General features: G+C 34.6%; 1 protein-coding gene across 4 annotated transcripts in view; it reads left to right on the top strand.

The window, feature by feature from the left end:
* LOC129002151 (uncharacterized) overlaps positions 1-19646 on the top strand; it is a 106384-nt gene that overhangs the window by 14820 nt on the left and 71918 nt on the right. For all 4 annotated transcript variants that reach the window (XM_054429751.1, XM_054429752.1, XM_054429749.1 and 1 more), the window contains exons 9-19: positions 4418-4481; positions 5595-5704; positions 6584-6698; positions 7567-7650; positions 8175-8326; positions 9187-9331; positions 10057-10184; positions 13004-13213; positions 15518-15584; positions 16465-16503; positions 17500-17583. In XM_054429751.1, the coding sequence (XP_054285726.1) occupies positions 4418-4481; positions 5595-5704; positions 6584-6698; positions 7567-7650; positions 8175-8326; positions 9187-9331; positions 10057-10184; positions 13004-13213; positions 15518-15584; positions 16465-16503; positions 17500-17583 (1198 nt within the window). The remainder of the gene's footprint in view (positions 1-4417; positions 4482-5594; positions 5705-6583; positions 6699-7566; positions 7651-8174; positions 8327-9186; positions 9332-10056; positions 10185-13003; positions 13214-15517; positions 15585-16464; positions 16504-17499; positions 17584-19646) is intronic.

Genomic DNA, 19646 nt, shown 5'->3' with positions numbered 1-19646 from the left:
CAAAACTAATCAGTGTAAAAGTAAGAGTGTTTGCAAATCTTGTGGAAAAAGACACAACACTTTACTTTGCCTTAAGTCAGTATCAATTCCTAAAGACAGTTGTGGTAAGAACAGTCAACCACACTCAGATAACAAACAGTTATTCACTGGGGATAATAAACAGGTTATTTCTGTAGGCGCATCAGCCAATGATCAATCCTCTAGCAGACCAACTCAGACTATCCTTTCTACAGCTATTGTTGATGTCATCAGTCCTAGAGGTAAGATTGTTTCATGTAAGGCATTACTTGATTGTGGATCACAATCAAACTTCATTTCAGAATCACTCTGTAAGCGATTACAAGTAAACAAAAGACAGGCTTCAGTTTCAATAACAGGCATTAATTGTAATACAACTTCTGTCAATCATGTCGTAAATGTTACAGTCAATTCTAGAAATTCTGAATTCACTACACAAATGGACTTTCTAATTCTTCCCAAACTTACAGAAAAGTTACCAGGGAGTGTTTTATTCAATCATTCAACTCAGATTCCCCCTGATGTCGCTCTTGCAGATCCTTATTATTATAACCCATCAAAAATAGACATGATCCTAGGGGCTCAAGCGTTTTGGGACGTTCTTGGTGACAAAACATTACAGTTATCAGTCAATGGTCCATCTCTTAGGGAAACTAAATTAGGATGGTTAGTCACAGGGAATGTAGAAGTAAGAAAACACGTTTCTGACGACAATCATACATGCTTTGTATCATCTCTAGACTTGTTAAACAGTAATATTCAACGTTTCTGGGAATTAGAAGATTATCAATCTCAATCCACGTTAACTGGGGAGGATCTTCTTTGTGAAGAACATTATGAATCTACAACCATGCGCGACACAAGCGGTAGATACGTCGTAAAGATTCCTTTAAAGGATACTGTTTCCGATCTAGGTGATAACAAACAAATCGCTTTCAAACGGTTTGCTACTCTTGAAAACAGACTTGCCAAAAACTTTAAGTTGTACAATGACTACAGGGATTTTATGAGTGAATATGAAAGGCTAGGTCACATGCAATGTATTGGGGAACTCAGTTCAGCTAGCATGCCTCATAAAAGTTTATCACAATCATATTTTATTCCACACCATGCTGTTATTAAGGAATCATCTACCACAACAAAATTACGTGTTGTTTTTGACGCTTCTGCTAAATCTTCAACTGGTCTTTCACTTAATGATGTTTCAATGAATGGCCCCAGAGTACAAGATGAACTATTTTCTATTATTTCCCGATTCAGAATGCATAAATACGTCTTCACAGCTGACATTGAGAAAATGTATCGTCAGATACAAATCGATCCCTCTCAACACAGCCTTCAATCCATTTTGTGGAGATCACACACTTCTGAACCAATTAAGGTCTTTCAACTAAAGACAGTCACTTATGGAACCAAAAGCGCTCCATATCTAGCAACCCGAACACTCCAACAACTTGCACTAGATGAAGTTTCAATTTTTCCAATCGCGTGCAAAACATTGCACAGTGATTTCTATGTCGATGATGTTCTAAGTGGAGCACATACAATCGAATCAGCACTACGTCTTCAAAGTGATCTTATAGAACTGCTATCCAAGGGTGGTTTTCATTTAAGAAAGTGGTCATCAAATCATGTTGATTTACTAAAGAACGTTCCTGAATCAGATATTGAAGCTCATCCTGAACACAATTTAGACATAAACAACTCAATAGTCAAAACACTGGGTCTAATGTGGGATACCGCTCATGATGTATTCAAATATTCACTATCACAAGATACTCAAACACAAAACATTACAAAACGTCAAGTTCTGTCGGAAATAGCCAAGATATTTGATCCTTTGGGATTAATTGGACCTGTCATTCTCTTAGCTAAACTTATAATGCAACAACTGTGGAAGGAAAACTTAGATTGGAATGACAAACTTCCCTCGCATTTGAATAATCGATGGCTTGAGTTTCATGCATCATTAACTAATTTGAACAAACTATCAATAAACAGATATGTATTGTCATCCAATGAACCTGCAACTGTAGAACTTCATGGATTTTGTGATGGATCCATGGCTGCTTATGGAGCTTGTGTTTATCTTAGGTGTCAAGATGTAAAAGGAGAAACAAATGTGACGTTAATTTCATCAAAGTCTCGTGTTGCTCCATTGAAGGTGACTTCAATTCCAAGATTGGAGCTTTGTGGCGCTTTGCTACTAAGTCAATTAGCCCAAGTTCTCATCAAAGCATTGAACATTGATACTAATAATGTTTATTATTATTCTGACTCTACTGTTGTTCTTTCTTGGATCAATTCCCCATCGTCTCATTACAGTACATTTGTTGCAAACAGAATCTCAACAATTCAATCCCTAACAAACATAAGCCATTGGAATCATGTTGTTGGCACTGAAAATCCTGCAGACCTAATATCTCGCGGCTCTTTGGTTCAACCCCTCTTATCGTCATCTCTCTAGTGGAATGGACCACAATGGTTATCTGGAGAACATCAATTTTGGAAGGAAGGCTCAAACTTTCGACTTGATACAAGTGTCAACTCACTTTTAGAATTGCGTAAGGCAAATACTGTAACAGCCGTCTCTTTAAAGGTTCATGGTCATGATATATTTAGCAAGTATTCATCATTGCAGAAACTTGTACGAGTTGTAGCATATTGTCTAAGGTTTTATAAAAATACAAAATCCAAGGATTGTCTCACAGGTTCACTTACATGTTCAGAAATAAATGATTCGAGACTTTCTCTTATAAAACTAGCTCAATCTCAATCATTCTCCCATGAACTGAAAACATTGAAGGAAAACAATTCTGTTGATAAATCAAGCAAACTCTTACAGCTAAATCCTTTTCTTGATGACCAAGGGCTGATCAGAGTAGGTGGTCGACTGAAACATTCAACTTTAAGTGTTGATAATAAACATCCAATTATTCTTGATCACAAACATAGGCTAACACGGTTAATTGCAGAAGATCTACATGTTCAAATACTACATGCAGGACCACAACTTTTATTGAGTTCCCTTCGAGAAACTTATTGGCCATTAAATGGTAGAAGTTTAGTCAGAAGTGTGGTTCACAAATGCCTGAAATGCTTCAAGACTAAACCTAAGGCTACCAATCAACTAATGGGACAACTACCTCAAAACAGAGTTCAACCTTCAAGACCATTCTCCCATTGTGGATTAGATTATTTTGGACCTGTATATATACATGCAAGCAACAACAAAAGGACTAAGGTTACAAAAGCATACGTTTCTCTGTTTGTGTGTTTCACTACAAAGGCCATTCACCTTGAACTAGTTGAGGATTTAACGACAAATTCGTTCCTTGCTGCCTTAAGGCGGTTTGTATCTCGCAGAGGGAAACCATACAAAATTTACTCGGATAATGCTAAAACATTTGTTGGTGCGGACAAGGAACTACAAGAGTTGAAACATTTGTGGTGTTCAGATGATCACAACAGCCAAGTCCTGTCAACTTTAGCTACACAAGGGATCACTTGGAGTTTCATCCCCCCTCATTCACCAAATTTCGGAGGGCTATGGGAAGCTGGAGTGCAAAATACAAAATTAACTTTCAATGAAATGTACACTTTATTAGTACAAATAGAAGCTTGTGTCAATTCACGCCCTTTAACACCTTTATCTAGCGATCCAAATGATCTTACTCCCTTAACACCTGCTCATTTCCTAATTGGAACTTCTTTCACCAGTGTTCCGGAACCTAATCTTAAAGATCTGAAATTAAATAGACTTTCTCGATGGCAACATGTTCAACAACTCTCGCAGCATTTTTGGATCCACTGGTGCAAGGAATATCTGAACCAACTGCAGAAAATGTCAAGGTGGAATACATCAAGACCTAATATAAAAATTGATGATATAATGCTTATTCAAGACGACAATTTACCACCTTGTACTTGGAAAATTGGGCGAGTGATCGCAGTGCATCCAGGAAAAGACAATTTTGTGCGAGTTGCTACATTACAAACAAAGGATGGACTGATAAAAAGATCTATTTCAAAACTGTGCCCTTTACCAGGTCAAGAAATGGATTGAAATAACAAAATTTAATATTTCAAGGGGCCAGAATGTGTAAAAACACATAATTTACATAGCCTATATACAATTATTTCTCAAAAAGACTATATTTATCAATGTGTGATTCAAATCATATGTTTTGTTTGTTTATACATATTTTAAAAACAAACTTATAATGATTACAGTCCACTGCTACTTTCAATAAACATGTACTAGATATTTTCTATCTTTTATTTTACAATTCAATTCAATTTCACTTTACAGTTTCTATAAGTTAAAAAATAAATGCCAATTAATTTGAGTTTATTTTAAATATTTCAAAATTGTTATTAACAAATTTTGATGTTGCAGATCAGATCAATCTTCTAATAAAAAAGTGACCAATGTGAAAGACAAGTTTGAAGCTGTATCAGTTGTAAGTATAGTAATAAATAATACATTAGGGTGTGCTTGGTATCAGAAATACTTACGTATATCCGAGGTTTGTTAGTTCAATGAAAGGCTGCAGGCCAGGACTTTGAATTCCATAATAAAGTAGGATACAGCTAGCTTACCTTGAAGAAGTGTGGTTGGCCATGGAACATACAGAAAAGAAACTGTACAAACGATAATTCGCCCTCTGGGGGACTTTGTCAAGTGTAGAGAAAGTTGAAGAGAGTTTACAAAATGGCTGCTGTCACGACTGTTGCCAACTACTCAGTGGTGCCACATTTCACTAGTTTTTTTACAACTATGTACAAAACATAATTATATAAGTCCAAGGGAGAAAAAGTGTGTACTCTGTGTATCTTCTTTATGTTCTATGGCTACCTGTACGTCTTCAAGGTAAGCTAGCTAATAACTATTATTTCTAAATTATTGTATTCAGAATTGTATTTATTTATTTTTATATGCATATTGGGTATCAATTTAAAGCTAGTATCCTCTAGATGTGCCTTTTGCGGATTTGGATGATATCCCGTGAAAGCCCTTCATGCTGTATGCCTAGGCTTTTAACATTTCAGAGTTTGTGCTGAATTCTGTTGTCAACCATCAGAACTTTTTTAAGTTACATTTGTTTACATCAAAACAGATGGCTTTGATACAATTTTGTTTACATCTATACGAAAATGGGGTTATCATTACTGTTGGTGATGTTTTAGTAATTTAAAGTTAATTATTGTAATGTTACCTATATATTAATAGGCAAGCAAGCATGTTTCTTTAAAACCTTTTTTCTCAGTATACTTTTGGAAAGATGTTTTCCTGTAGATGTGCAGAATCCCTTCATAAATTAAAATAGACTCACAAATAAGAGAAAACCTCTTCGTTTTCCTTCTCCATTTTCTCTTCAACCTAGGCGCTCTGAAGAAGTCAGACATCAGGATGAATATCAGTTTTACATTTTGTGTTCTTTTACTCAGGATCTATCAGCCCCTGGACTCTTAATTTTGTCAAGGAAGCTAGCTAAGCTAAACTCTAGTTTTATTCAAAAAACTTCCATGATCTGCCGCAACTAATAAGTTATATCTGGAGTTATATTTTGCAGATCTCAACAAAAGCCTCTGAACGGATGGCAGGTCCTCATCCGCACTCTTACCTCTACAAGGATGGCAATGGAGTTGTCTACAAACCTTTAGCCATCTCTGGCAACACCCGGTAAGTGTGGATCAGAGCAACAGTGTCAAAATAACTACCATCAAGAACTCAGCTGTTTTTAGTCAATAATAATAGTTGTCTCCAAAGGAAATTTAGTTTAATTGTTTACTTATGCCATAACAGATTTTCATAAAATACTTAAAAATTGGACTTTCATAAAAACTGCTAGAGCTGCCACGTTGGTAAGTTTGGCTGTAATGGTTTTGATAAAAAATGTGTATCTCATGATCCTTTAACTCTTAACAAGATGGTACATCCCCCAATGCTCTTGTTGGTATTACTATAACCAGCTGATCTCTAGTTGTTGATTATATTTTGTTATGATTTTTTTAAATAAACACTATCTTGTTTCAAATTGATTATTGAATTAAATAGTTTAATTAATACGTGAATGAACAGCTCTAAAATTCATGTCTCAAAATCTATTGAAATTTTTCTCCTTATACCCATGAAATATCATACAGTACTCCCACCGCTCTACCATAATAAGGGTTTTTGACAATCTAACGGGAGAGAGTATGTGTATTTGCTAAAACCGTTTGTTTTTCTTTGTGTTATTCTAAAGCAATTCTTAAACCTTAATGGAAGAAATACATAATTTGCCAAGAAGTGGTAAACGTTTTAACCCCCAAAGATACAATAATGGAAGGAAGCTTTGATATTTGTCATAACAATCACAAATGTTGGTATATGACATTACCCCTTGTAATCACAATTGTGTTTGAAGCTTTCTTTTGACACCATACGATCCCAAAACAAAGTTTGTTATATTTATGTATTGCGTTTAACAACATTTACTAGTTTGACAAGTGCAAGTTTTTGGAACAATAATAATCGAGTTACGAGGCAACTTGGGATTTAAGTTGAGGATGTCCACAGGTACTTGGCTTGCAACACAAGAGGATGCAACGCAAAAGCTAAAATGACACTGGAAGAAAATGCTCCAATCATAATGGAGAAAAACAGTCCTGCTCACAATCACTTCGGGGCTGAGGTAAGGCGACTATGTATAACAATTCCTGGGATGATTGTGAAGATCTTTTGTGAAATTATCTTTGTATTGTACCAAGTGAAAACTTGAACACTGTAGTGATTGACTTAGGAATGCTGTAATACTATATTAAAGAGAGATGGAGGTTATTTAGACAATGAATGATGTATATCACTAAGTTTTTGATAATTGTAGAACCTTGCTGATTCGACCTTGGCTTTTCTAACTCCTTGCATAATCCGAACGTGTCATCGCCTATCATTGACAATGTTATCTTGGTAATATCAAGACTATTTGCGATGGTCATGTAGAGATCATCGCCGTCTTCTGTAATCTTGGCAAAATCTTGTTTATCCCCCGTGATCATGAAAACATCATTATTGTTTTACACGATCATGAAAACATGTATCATGATCCTCCACAATCAAGGCAAAATCCATATCATCTTCCACAATCGTAGAAAACTCCTAAACAAATCTCTCAATCACATAAAAAAATCATCATCGCTTTTAGGGACCACAGCAAATTATTGATTATAACTAGAACTCGTGTGGACATCACCATCTTCTCCAGCAATCAGAGGGAGACATAGTGCAATGCTAGAGGGTAAAAGGTGGCTATGTTTGTCTGGTTGGTAATGGTTTATAGATGTTCGAGGTAGAATTCAACTTGTTTTATTATCAAGGTATATGACGAAAACATGCTACTTTTTAACCAATCCATTTAGAAGATGAAAACTATTTATTTGGGTTTAGTATATTTTGTGCAATGGACTCAACCTTTAGTTTTTCTCATTCAATACCAGTACATCTCATTAATAGAGCTCCATTTGATTATGACCTACACTCATTACCATTTTTCCATTTTCAAGGCCCAAGCTAGTAAAGAGGTTTTGAAGTCACCAGCGATACGTCCTACTAAGATTTCAGTCACTGATGATAAACTGTTACAAACAGTGAGTATTGAAGTGCTATGTTATAATTTTGTTTTGCTTGAAGTTGCCGGATTATTTTACAAAGCTTATACATCGCAAGTAGTGTTGATTAGAAATTTGCTTGGTCTGCATGAATATTGCAATATTATTTTATGTTCATTTTTTATGAGCCATTTTAGTTGTGTAATAAAGGTTATTTTTAAATCACAACGTGTTATGTTGTTATGTTGTGTTATGTTATGTGTTATGTTGTGTAGCAAAAGATTTGGTTCATAATGATGGTTTAAACATTAGGGTGTTGATTACTAAACAAATACATTATTAAATAAATATGGATTGTATAATTAGTGGTTAATTGTAGAATGTCACTGCCAAGATATGGTTTTTTTTGTTTAAACTGTGTTAGGTATCCTTTTAACGTTTATTTGTAAGCCCCGGGACTTAAATTTCCCAGGTAAACTATCTGAACTTCTCTTTCCAATGTTTAAACACCCACTTGAATTTCCTTGAAATTATTTTGTGCTAATCTGATATATTTATGATAGATGAAATCAGCAGCCGTGGTTCTAAACAGAGCTCCTTCAAGTAGACAAAAACCTGTGAAGAAAAAACGTTATGAAAGAATCGAGGGTCCAGAATACTTCTATGACCACCGAGGGCATTATTACTTCTCTACTAAAATAGAAAATGACGTGAGGTAGGTGTAGTTAGGAATACAATTCTTGTTAAAGTGTTTTAAATAATGTAACAACTGTTTTGAACATCATGATTAAAAGTTGTGTGTGAAAGTTTGTGTGTTTGTTTGTTTGAAGTTCAATCACGCTACTAGTCTGATTGGGCTGCAATTTGACATGATGGTAGCTCAAATTCCTAATTAACGTATAGACATATTTTTAACTCAAAAATCCTTTCGGGCTCCGCCCCAGTGGCTCTGGAGTTTTCCATGTTAACCTTATGAGTATTCATATTTAAAAGGAATTAAAGAATTTTGTCAGCTGTTCTTACTAAAAAAGTTCTAATAGCATTAAAAAGCTATAAGATTTATCAACAGGGTGCAGCACTAAACAATTTTTGCTATTATGACAACAGCTAATTTGAACTAAGCAGTGACAAAAAGCTATGATACACAATGAGAACTGTCAAAGAAGGATCGTTCAAAGCTATGTTTACGTTTTTAACTTTTTTTGTGATATTGTGCGAATGATTGATAGAAATTTTTTCTATTGTTTAGGTGCAGTGGTAGCACATTATAGTTATGGTAGATGTGTTATACTACAGCATGCCGTTAATTTATAGAACCAAATTTTCTCAAACCGTGTCCTCCCCTTTGCAAACTTAAAGCACAATTTTATACTTATACGTCTACCCCGTACGAAGAAGAGGTACTCTGCTAGTTTCTGGTATGAAATCTTGTTGATCTTGTTGTTTTTTTTTTGTTGTTGGCAATATGAAATTTCATCTAATACGTATTGCTTTTTATCTTTATGTTCAATTGATAATATTATGAAGTGGTAGCTATTAAACTTTGTGCATACTATTGATCATTTTTGTTCATAGGATACTCCGATGCCTGTTCCCTACATGCCTTGCGCAGGCGATGCTGGCTTTGGATGATGACGCAGAAATAAAGCCGATAAACGGGAGCCGTCCTCACAATCATCGGCCAGACTTCTCTACCAACTACCGTGAGAAGATGAAAGAGGTGCATAACCATCCAAATTTAAGAATTCTCTTCAGTCAAGGCATAATCTAAGAAATGTTTTCATTCTAAAAGATATTTTTTCACCAGATAAAATTCAACAAAACATCACTTGAATTAAGTCAAGAGGTATAATATTTATGATCGACTTTCACCCTGAACTCTTAAAAACCAAAGTTGAATCCTAAAACGAAAACAAGTAAACCAAAAGAAACTAACTGATTTAGTAAACAAGTGATTAATTTGTAATGAATCCTTTTTTGCAACCCTCTGTCATTTAATATTGTAATGGACCATTTCAAGTTAAAATTATTTTGTGGTTTTCATTCATCTTTTCATCAATTTTATCAACTTTTCATTAAGACATAAGACATAAGACATGTTTATTTCCAGTAGACATATTACAAATGTATTGGAAGAGTCAAACATTTTTCATGCAGAGCAGTTGTCAAATTAAGAAGTAAGTTACAAAGTGTACTTTGAAGTCTACGAAAAAAGAAAATTGCATTTTAAGTTATATAATTGGTCTTAAACTAATATCACAAAGTTTATCACTATTGAGAAGTAAAAACAACCATTTGAAAGTTAGCAAAACATTACAAAATTTACATTAATAACAATGCTCAGGCAATCACTATTCTGTTAAACGTTACTTGAGCCATTTTTTTACTAAATGCACCTTTTATAAATAGAAATAAATGTTAATAAATATATTTGTCCTACCCCAGTGGGAAGACCAGTGGTTAGCAGATAGTTTGCCATCAGAACGTCTACCCAGCCTGCGTGTGCAGTATTGCTGTTATCACGATGGCAAAGGGTACTACTACCATCAAACCAGTCAGGCTGACAACATACGGTAAGCATTTCGAATACAAACCTGGTTGGCAAAATTAAATCTTGAATCTCGTAAAATACAATACAGAACCTACTAGGAAATTACATTCTCACTACTATTTTAGTAGTTAATTTTCATGAAATCAAGGGCTTGGCAGGATTTTACCTTATTTCGGGGCACAGTTTTGATCCCACCCTGATTTTCAAAACAGGAACACCACACTATTTTTCTCCCCAAGCAGAAGGGAAACTTTGGTTTCATCAAAAAAATCTTATGTTAGATCATGTACGGTATGTCTTATTACGGGTGGTCCATAATAACCACTTACATTTTGTTTTTATGAACAGCTCAGCTTATTCATGGTTTAGAGAGATTATTTTTGCATTGAGTGGTTCCTTAATTAATAGCATTTTTTTAGTTATAAGTTGTTCAAACTCATTTTTAGCGAATTTCCCTATAGGGAATAAGCTATTACCGTAGGTCTCATGGTAAGACTTAGTCCCGGGACCGATTTACTTTTTCATTTTGATGTCTCTAGAAGCCAAAAACACCATCCGTTCAAATTCATATGTATATATACTAGCTGTACCCGCGGGCTTTGCCCCGTTTAACTTCACAAGTGAGCTCGTTCGCATGGCTCAATCACGTCTTGGTTGAAGTTTGTTCGCTACGCTCACTCACCTTTAGGTTGGAGCTCGTTCGCTACGCTAACTCGCCTCCAGGTTGAAGTTTGTTCGCTACGCTAACTCGCCTCCAGGTTGAAGTTCGTTCGCTACGCTAACTTGCTTCCAGGTTGAAGTTCGTTCGCTACGCTCACTCACCTTTTGGTTGCAAATTGGATGTAGTCATAAATTAAAAAAAATAATAGTGCTGCACCCTGTTGGTAATCCTTGTAACTTTAATGCTATTGAACATCATAGAACAGAACCAACTTGTTTAATTGAAACAGCTGTTAAGAAATTTATTTTAAATATGAAAAATCATAAGGTTAACATGGGAAACTCCAGAGCCACTGGGGCGGAGCCCAAAAGCCCGATCAGAATAAAAACTACTTAGTTTTCCTATTTAATGCCCAAAGAATCGGTGTACCGAATTTCAGCCTCCTAGGTAAATGGGAAATGGGAGAATTAGTGATGAGTGAGTGAGTGAGTGAGTGAGTGAGTGAGTGAGTGAGTGAGTGAGTGAGTCAGTGAGTGAGTCAGTCAGTGAGGGCTTTGCCATTTATATATTTAGATATGTGTGTGTCCGTCAGAACGATAACTCGAGCAAAAATGATCCGATTTCGATGAAATTTGGTACAAACGTGTAAACCTACGTTTGTTTGAAGGAGTTCGTGAACCAGCATGATCGGACCATGGGAACGGGGATTAATGGGGGTAAAAATCGGTTTTTCTCATTTTTGACCCTCAAAACATAAAATTTTCCAAATTTCCTCTAGACCATTTTGAAGAGCTTAAAAAAACAAATAATTCAGTAGCCTATATTGAAGTGTTTTTGTATGGTTATTGGTTGCGGAGAAAACTGTAAATTAAAAATTCCCATGTTATTCTTATGGAGAATACGTAAACTGTTGTAGTTTGATTGTTTATGCATATATTTGGATCAAACTTGGCCAATCTATTTATTTTATACTAAGCTATTAATATTTTACCAAAAAACACACTTTATTACCCTGTAGGCAGCAAACCTAGGTACTCGTTAAACCTAATGTTATTTGAATGGATTTAGGTAATGAAGGTAATGAGGTTGTGAATTTTTTAGGTATAACTGTCAATGAAAATCTTAACTGGAAATCACAAGTTGTTAATTTGATCAAACGATTAAACCGCTGTATTTTCTCTCTTCGTGCAATCAGACAAGCTGTTGACTTGAAGACTCAGCTTATAGTTTATCATGCTTATTTTTCTTCAATAATGACATATGGTATTCTGGTTTGGGGAAACTCATGCCACTCCAACAAAATATTCAAACTTCAACAAAAAGCAATTAGAATTATTGGGCGAGTTCCTCGTAGAACTCCTTGTAAAAGTCTTTTTCAAACATTTTCGGTTTTAACATTTTATGATCACTATATTTTAGAAATTTCAAATTGGGTTAAAGACAATCTCTCCTCATTCATGAACCAACCCATTCATTCCCACCACACTAGATTTAAGAGTTATATTAAGCCTGAAACCCATAGATTAGAGAAATTTCATTTATCTCCCCAATATATAGGCCCACAAGTTTACAATAAGTTACCACTCCGCATAAAAAATATTGATAGTAAAACACAGTTCAGATCCACCCTGAAGACCTGGTTAAAAACAAAAAATTTTTTTTCTATAGAATGTTATTTAAATAGGGACGTTAAGTTAGATTAATAATTTAGTAAGACATTTTTGTTATTTCTTAGTTTTAGTATATCCTGTATATGACTTTATGTCCTGTCAAAAAATGATGTAATGACATGTAGTAAATAAATAAATAAAATAAATTGAAAATCAAATCAGGCAAATGGAAATTCGCTTAGTTTGCAGGTTTGCTGCGGCAGGGGTATTTTTTTTATGGAGGTAGTATAAAAAATAAATAATGTGTGAAATCTAAGCAATGTTTTTTTTTTTTTTTTGGGTGTGAAGTAATAAATTAAACAGAGCTGGAAAAATAGCAATTATGGTTTATTAAAACAAAGGTATATTTACACAATATTTACATCCCTCATATAATGTGTTATGGTGCGATCATAAAAATCTTCCACAGCCAAATATTTCTCTAAAAATTTTCCTAATGAAAACATAGCTCTGGTTGAAAAAACTGTCAAGGTACAATTTAAAACGATTCTGATTTCCAAATATTTGCAGATATCTTGCATGTGTTGAGCCCAAGTGTCCAGTGAAGGCTTGTATGAACACGCAGAAGGAGGCTCCTATCACCATCTCTGGTCTCAGGATGGGACACAACCACCGTCCTGACTACATGCTGAGAGAGACGTTGTTGTTCTTGGACGCTGTCAGAGTACGAGCACGCTCAGACAAGTCTATATCATCAGCAATCTCAATTGAGGCCGGCAGGTAACTGATCTAGGTCTAGGTTGAGTTTACATTGTAATTGATACTATTGACTTCAAATTTTAAAGGTACCTATATCTTGAACATTTTATCGTTAATGAGAAATATTTTTTAGTTTTTAACCATGAATATTTTTTATTTAAAAACTAGTTTACCAAAGCGTCAAATTCGACTAAACAAATTTTATATTTTGGATAGGAAATAAGAATAATACTGTGACAGAAGTTAGTGCTCAAAAGTCTATAAATTTCCTGGGAAACGGAAGCTATATGCGTTCCCACGCATGATGCCTTTTAATGCTAGTGGGACGATTTTTGCAGATGACTCTTTATATATTAATTATATAAGATTAATTATTAAGATTTTGGAAATACTCATGATGTAGCTACATAACATATCGATATAATCTCTGTAAATATCTTATCATTTGTCAAAAGCTAATCTTTTTTTAGTGTTTTCTACAAATAGCCTTACTCATAGCCTCATTAGATTGCCATAATAACAATTATAAATTCTAAAAAAAATTCTATTTTTTCTCCTTGGTGATGTTATAAATGACTTTCCTATATTTCCATAGTTTAAATCAGATCTTTCAATGCTTACTAAGAAATGCAGCACAGTGTTAATTCAGTTTTCTTTTGAAGACATCAATTTATCCAGGCTCTCTCGCTTTTTTCTATTGTAATATTGACGCCAAAACGATAATATCCAATAAAATTCACAGTACACATAATTTAACTTTGGTGTCCTAAGATCAAAACTAATCGTCACACCTATCCTTTATATCAATTTCACTGCATTAATTGCTAAATAAATAAGCGTAAACAAAGAAAAGTAAAAACAATAAAAGTTTGTTTTGAAACAGTTGTTTGGTTAAAATAACATTCATTTGAAAAAAAGAACTGGTCACATGTAGCAGGAATATAAAAAGTAAACACGCTAGTAAAGCTAATGACGTAATTGTCAATGTTTGTTATCCGTACTGTAATTGTACTGTTATCAGTTCTATCCTTGATAATTACCCACCCTCATTGAATAAATATACATTGTAATTTCCCATATTAGTTAATTTAAACTACAATATATTCATAATTGAAATAAAAGTGATATTTTCACGTTTGTACGTAACCACAACTGAACACGATTTCATAAAAGGATGGTTTGTCTAATTGCAGTATCCTAGGTCAATGTTGACGTTGTGTTCAATCTATGTCATCCATCTGTTTATCTTTGTATAAAACCCGGCTGAGGTTGTGGTGGTAATTTAAAATCGTGATTCCTGATTCATCTTTTTATGACATCAATATTTCCGGGCATAATCCAAGCAAAGTTAAAGCAGACAAACATTAATTGTAAACAAAAAGCTACCACGAAGAATTAAAACATGTAAACATTGTTATTTTTCTAATCTTTCCTTGAAAAGTGTTGCAGTAAAATAATTTGCATTTATCCTTTTTTATTAAGACTCACGTACAGAGTCTCGATTTGTACTGTGGTTTAATTAATTTAGGTTAAAACTGTGGTTTAAACTGTGGTCTAATTATCTCTACTAATCTTACTTCTTTCCTATAATCAATGACAAAATAAGAGTAAATAAAATAACCTCATAGTTCCATAGTTTATATATAACCAGCCGTTAGTTAAAACAAACTATATTGCTCTAAAACAAATCGAAGATTACAAAGATTGCTTTAAAAAATAATTTGAACATCCTAGTATTTTACTATGTATATTTAATTTATCTGTCATCCTCTTACAGAAGAATTGAACGTATCAATGATTAGCATTACACATAGTATAAATAAGTCAACCCTAAGTATGTCTTTACATTTTTATCCAAATGCTGAATTTGTGACACAAAAGCTGAATGTTTACAGCTGTTATGTTAAGCAAATTATTTTATGCCAAAAGCTAGTTTAGAATCTTAGCGTCGGCTGCTAGACTTTTTAAAAATTAAAAATTAATTTCTAAAAAACTGAGACCCTAAACTAAAATTATGGCTTCGACATTCCCTAGTTCTCGAAATTATCTTTCTTTCAACACAAAAATCATGAAAATCCGTCGAGTGGTTGATTCAGAATCGTGAAATAAAAAAACACTGTTTCGTTTTAATATTATAGATAGCACATATGTGTTTATTTGTGCATTTACATCTATTTTTGAATGTGGTAAGTCTGTTCCAATGCCTATCCATTAAAAAATCCTTAAAAGCCCTGGCCTAATGCCACATTTACCTAAAACTTTAATAAAAATGGCAAAACTGTTTATTTTTTATTTCCAATTGTTTGATAAACATGAGCATTTCAGAAATCCAGTTGGTGCTGAGAGAGTCAACTTGATAGCTCTCAAGAATTGTCTGGAACAATGTGCCAAGGTAGGTTTATTTAGTATGTTGTGACAATGGCAATACAAGTTATTGATGATAATTATAGTGATTATTATTTTACTACCACCATAGTGTCCTTCAACTACCACTAACAGCTTCAATGTAAATTTTCTTTTTGCAGAACTTATCAAAATATTTAAAAATGGCCTATTTTCACAATTTTAATTCACCGTCCTACAAAAACACATTTTTGAGACAGTTGTGATAAGAGCGTTTTAGGTGGATTTCCAGTCTTTCAAATTATAATTATGTAAGTTAAATTTGTGGGGTTTGTGTCTAGATAGTTTTTAGTTGCATGAATTGCTTATACTTCTGAGGTGGTTCATTATTGCAAATTTCTTACAGTGGAGCCTCGATAACAAGACACTCGAGAACAAGTCATACTTGATAATAAGTCATCCTTGAATAACGAGTGTAATTTTCAAATCCCCTTGAATTTGTTTTTCCCCTAACCAAATGTTATTGCAAATCTCGATAAGAAGTCGACCTTGATAACAAGTCTTATTTAATCCCCATGAGTCTTCTTATTGAGGTTTTACCGTACAATATTTGCTTGACAAGTAGAGAGTAGAGACAAATACCGAGTTCATCTAACACAGAGCACAAGCTACTGTCAAAGCTAGTTGATGAGCTCTCGAAGAGTATAAAAAATCAAGAACTGGTGTCCAATGTGATTTATCCAGTTGATGATATGGGTTAGATTGTGTGAAATGTTAATGAACATTCGTAATTCTTTTTTATTTAGTGGTTTTGTATTTTTATAATTTGTCTTGATAAAGTTGGTGGCTTCATTATCAAGTGATATCTTGGTAGTGTTTGTTTTAAACTTTGTTTAGATTTTTTAATTATTTAGCTATGTATTTTTCAGCTTTCGCAGAGTAAGAACAAAGACATGGCCGAAGATGAGGTAAGATTATTGAAAATAAGAATGAATAACCAACCAAGAAACACGTGTATAATATTTTGTATGTGACATTCTGTTTTTAGTGTCACTTAGGTAAACCAAATACTGTATGTTAAGTTGAATAGACCGTGTTAAGTTGTATGTGTTCTGTTGTTGTTGTGTTGTAGAGTTGTATGTTTAGTTGATTTTATGTAAACGAACCCTAGTTTAGTTTCATTCTTAGATGGGGCTAGTATTATTAGAAGAAAATCTACCTACATTAAAAGTTAACATTGTTTTAAGTGTTAAGGTAAATGTGCCAGGAAGAATAATGTTCTGATGCTGTGGTTTGGGATAAAATTATCTCAAAGTCCACGTGATCGTGGTAACGAATCTTGATTTTGCTGCTCGTGCCAGTTGGTTGCTTTGCTTTCAACAGTATCACAGACTACATAGCTGGAATTGTTTCCAGTTAAATATGAAATCTTAAATAATCTTGGAAAACTAATTTTATATGATAAATATTTTAAATTTTCTAGTACAGTAGACTCCCTCTTATCCGGACACCTTTTAACCAGACATCGGTTTAACCCGACTACACTCGGCAGAAATGACATCTCTTTAACCGGAAAATTTTTATCAGCACATCGGTTTAACCAGAGTAGATCGGCAGGTAGTGGGCGGTACTTAAACGACCGTTCTCGTGGGAACCAGTAATCACATGTCTAAATACAACGCTCTCCTAAATTTGATGCAACTACTGTATACAATATGCATTTAAACGGTCCGTTTTAACGAGTTTTTGGGTACATCGGTTAACCGGAAAACCCATTATCCGGACTGGCGTTGGTCCCGAGGAGCCCGATTAAGAGGGAGTCTACTGTACACCCCAAATTTTGAGAGGTAGACATTTCACCCTGATCATGTCTCGAAATCCAGTCTCTATTCTGCATAGTTTTTGACCTGTACTTACTGTTATTTCAAATATTTGCTTCTGATTTAAATTGTTGTACATTTTAGGTGGATTTTGTATCATGCTTAAAAATTGATAAGAACTTACCATTGAAGCCTTCAACAGAATCACAAATTCCTGTCGCCAACCATGTAAGTTTGAATCACATTGTATATAATTTAGACTCGCCTTTGGCTCGCTGGGGGCTCCGCCCCCAGGCCCCCTTTTAATAGTAGCCGTGATGAGAAATGTTCACGGGGGACAGGATGTTGTCCGGAAACATTTTTGCTTTTTGCGTAAAAGACAGATAAGCAAAAAGCAAAAGACAGATTAAGATTACTTGGCAGTTGCGAAGTATTCTATAGAGGGGTTTTTAGTGCAAACTAAACCAGTCTTGACATGTTAGAGTCTCGATGTAGGGCCGGTGCTATGATAAATTAAATTTGCTAAGTCACAACCTCTAAAACTTTCTTCTAAAACATCGATATAAAGTCTTAGGAGTTAGAGTGAGGTAAATTAATATTTAAACAAAATCTTAGGCCCCCTTCGGGGGCGGGGGGTTGGTGAAAATTATCGGCATGAAGAATGGACCCCTTGCGCAGTCAAAATCAAAAAAAATTGGGAAAATAAGTTAAAATTTCAGGTTTAAACACGAATTTGGGGTGGAGATGGGGAAAAAATTAAACTAAACGCATAGCTCAATCAAATCCTGGTTGAAGTTCGTTCGCTACGCTCACTCACCTTTAGGTTGAAGCTCGTTCGCTGCGCTCACTTGCCTTCAGGTAAGCTCGTTCGCTACGCTCACTCACCTTTAGGTTGAAGCTCGTTCGCTGCGCTCACTTGCCTTCAGGTTAGCTCGTTCGCTACGCTCACTCACTTTTAGGTTGAAGCTCGTTCGCTGCGCTCACTAGCCTTCAGGTAAGCTCGTTCGCTACGCTCACTCACCTTTAGGTTGGAGTTCGCTGCGCTCACTTGCCTTCAGGTTAGCTCGTTCGCTACGCTCACTCACTTTTAGGTTGGAGCTCGTTCGCTACGCTCACTCACCTTTTGGTTGCCAATTAAGACAAACCTTTACAAAAAGTTTCAGCTCTGTAGCTACTCTAGAAGTGACAAAAGTGTTTTTTCTGTCACCAAACGCCCATATTTCACCTACTAACGTTTACGTCTAGTTTGCCTGTCGACGCATGCTAATTCTCCATAAGAAAATGCTTTAAAAATCATCTTTTCAATTGGAAATCCGCCATTTTGAATTTTTTGTGGGTTTAAATTATTGAGGGTCACTCTAGGGACTTTCCTTTCAATGTTGGGAGCATAAAAAGTAGAAATATATATACGAAAAGTCGTTTTAAAAATTAAAAACACGTAAAAAAATAGAGGATTTTCACAATTTTTGGAGTTAGAACGTTTTTTGAAGGTGAAGGAGTGTGAATTTCGATATGACGCCTTCTCCGATAAAACTGTCTTGTAGAAAATTTCATTGCGAACCTACGATTTTTCCTCAAATCGCGTCTGGATCTTACCGATTTCGAGCTACAGCTGTTTAAAAAAAACGTGTTTTCCAAAAATAGGGTTTTTTAATTGATTTTTTTGGAGGGGTTGAATTTTGAAAATGGGGTTTTTACGAATTTCACCGGTAATGTAAGATTCCGTACTACAAAACTACAAAATTTCAAGTCTCTAGCACGTTTCTTAACGGTTCAGATGAGCGTACGAATGTCGGTATTTTTCAATGTTATTTCCCAAAAGAATAACATGGGGAGGGAATTGTTAATTTAGAGGGGGTTGAAAGAGGAAAATGCGACTTTTCGGAATTTTACCGAGTGGTTGGGCCCAAAACCCACGTGCGTGCCACATTTCATCTCCCTGGCACGTCTAGAAGTGCCCGAACATGCCTGTCAAAACATGCTAATTCTCCATAAGAAAATGCGTAAAAAATTACCTTTTTGATTGAAAATCCACCATTTAAAATTTTTTTTCGTAAATTAAAATTATAGAAGGTCACTTACGTAACTTTTCTCTTAATGTTGGGAGCATAAAAAATAGAAATATATATACGAAAAGTCGTTTTAAAAATTAAAAACACGTAAATTTCAATCTTATTCTGCATAAGAATAATATGGGGCTCGTAAAAGTGGTAAAAACTTAAGTATTTTGGGTCAAGGAGTAAAATTACGAAATAACATGTAATGTGTAAAATTTAAAGTAAAGTAAGGAG

This window comes from Macrosteles quadrilineatus, unplaced genomic scaffold (genome assembly GCF_028750875.1).
Source record: "Macrosteles quadrilineatus isolate MER2022 unplaced genomic scaffold, UCM_ALF_1.0 Scaffold_9__3_contigs__length_116548681, whole genome shotgun sequence".
NCBI lineage: Eukaryota > Metazoa > Arthropoda > Insecta > Hemiptera > Cicadellidae > Macrosteles > Macrosteles quadrilineatus.
Note: the sequence above shows the minus strand (reverse complement) of the source record. Positions and strands in the feature narration are given on the sequence as shown.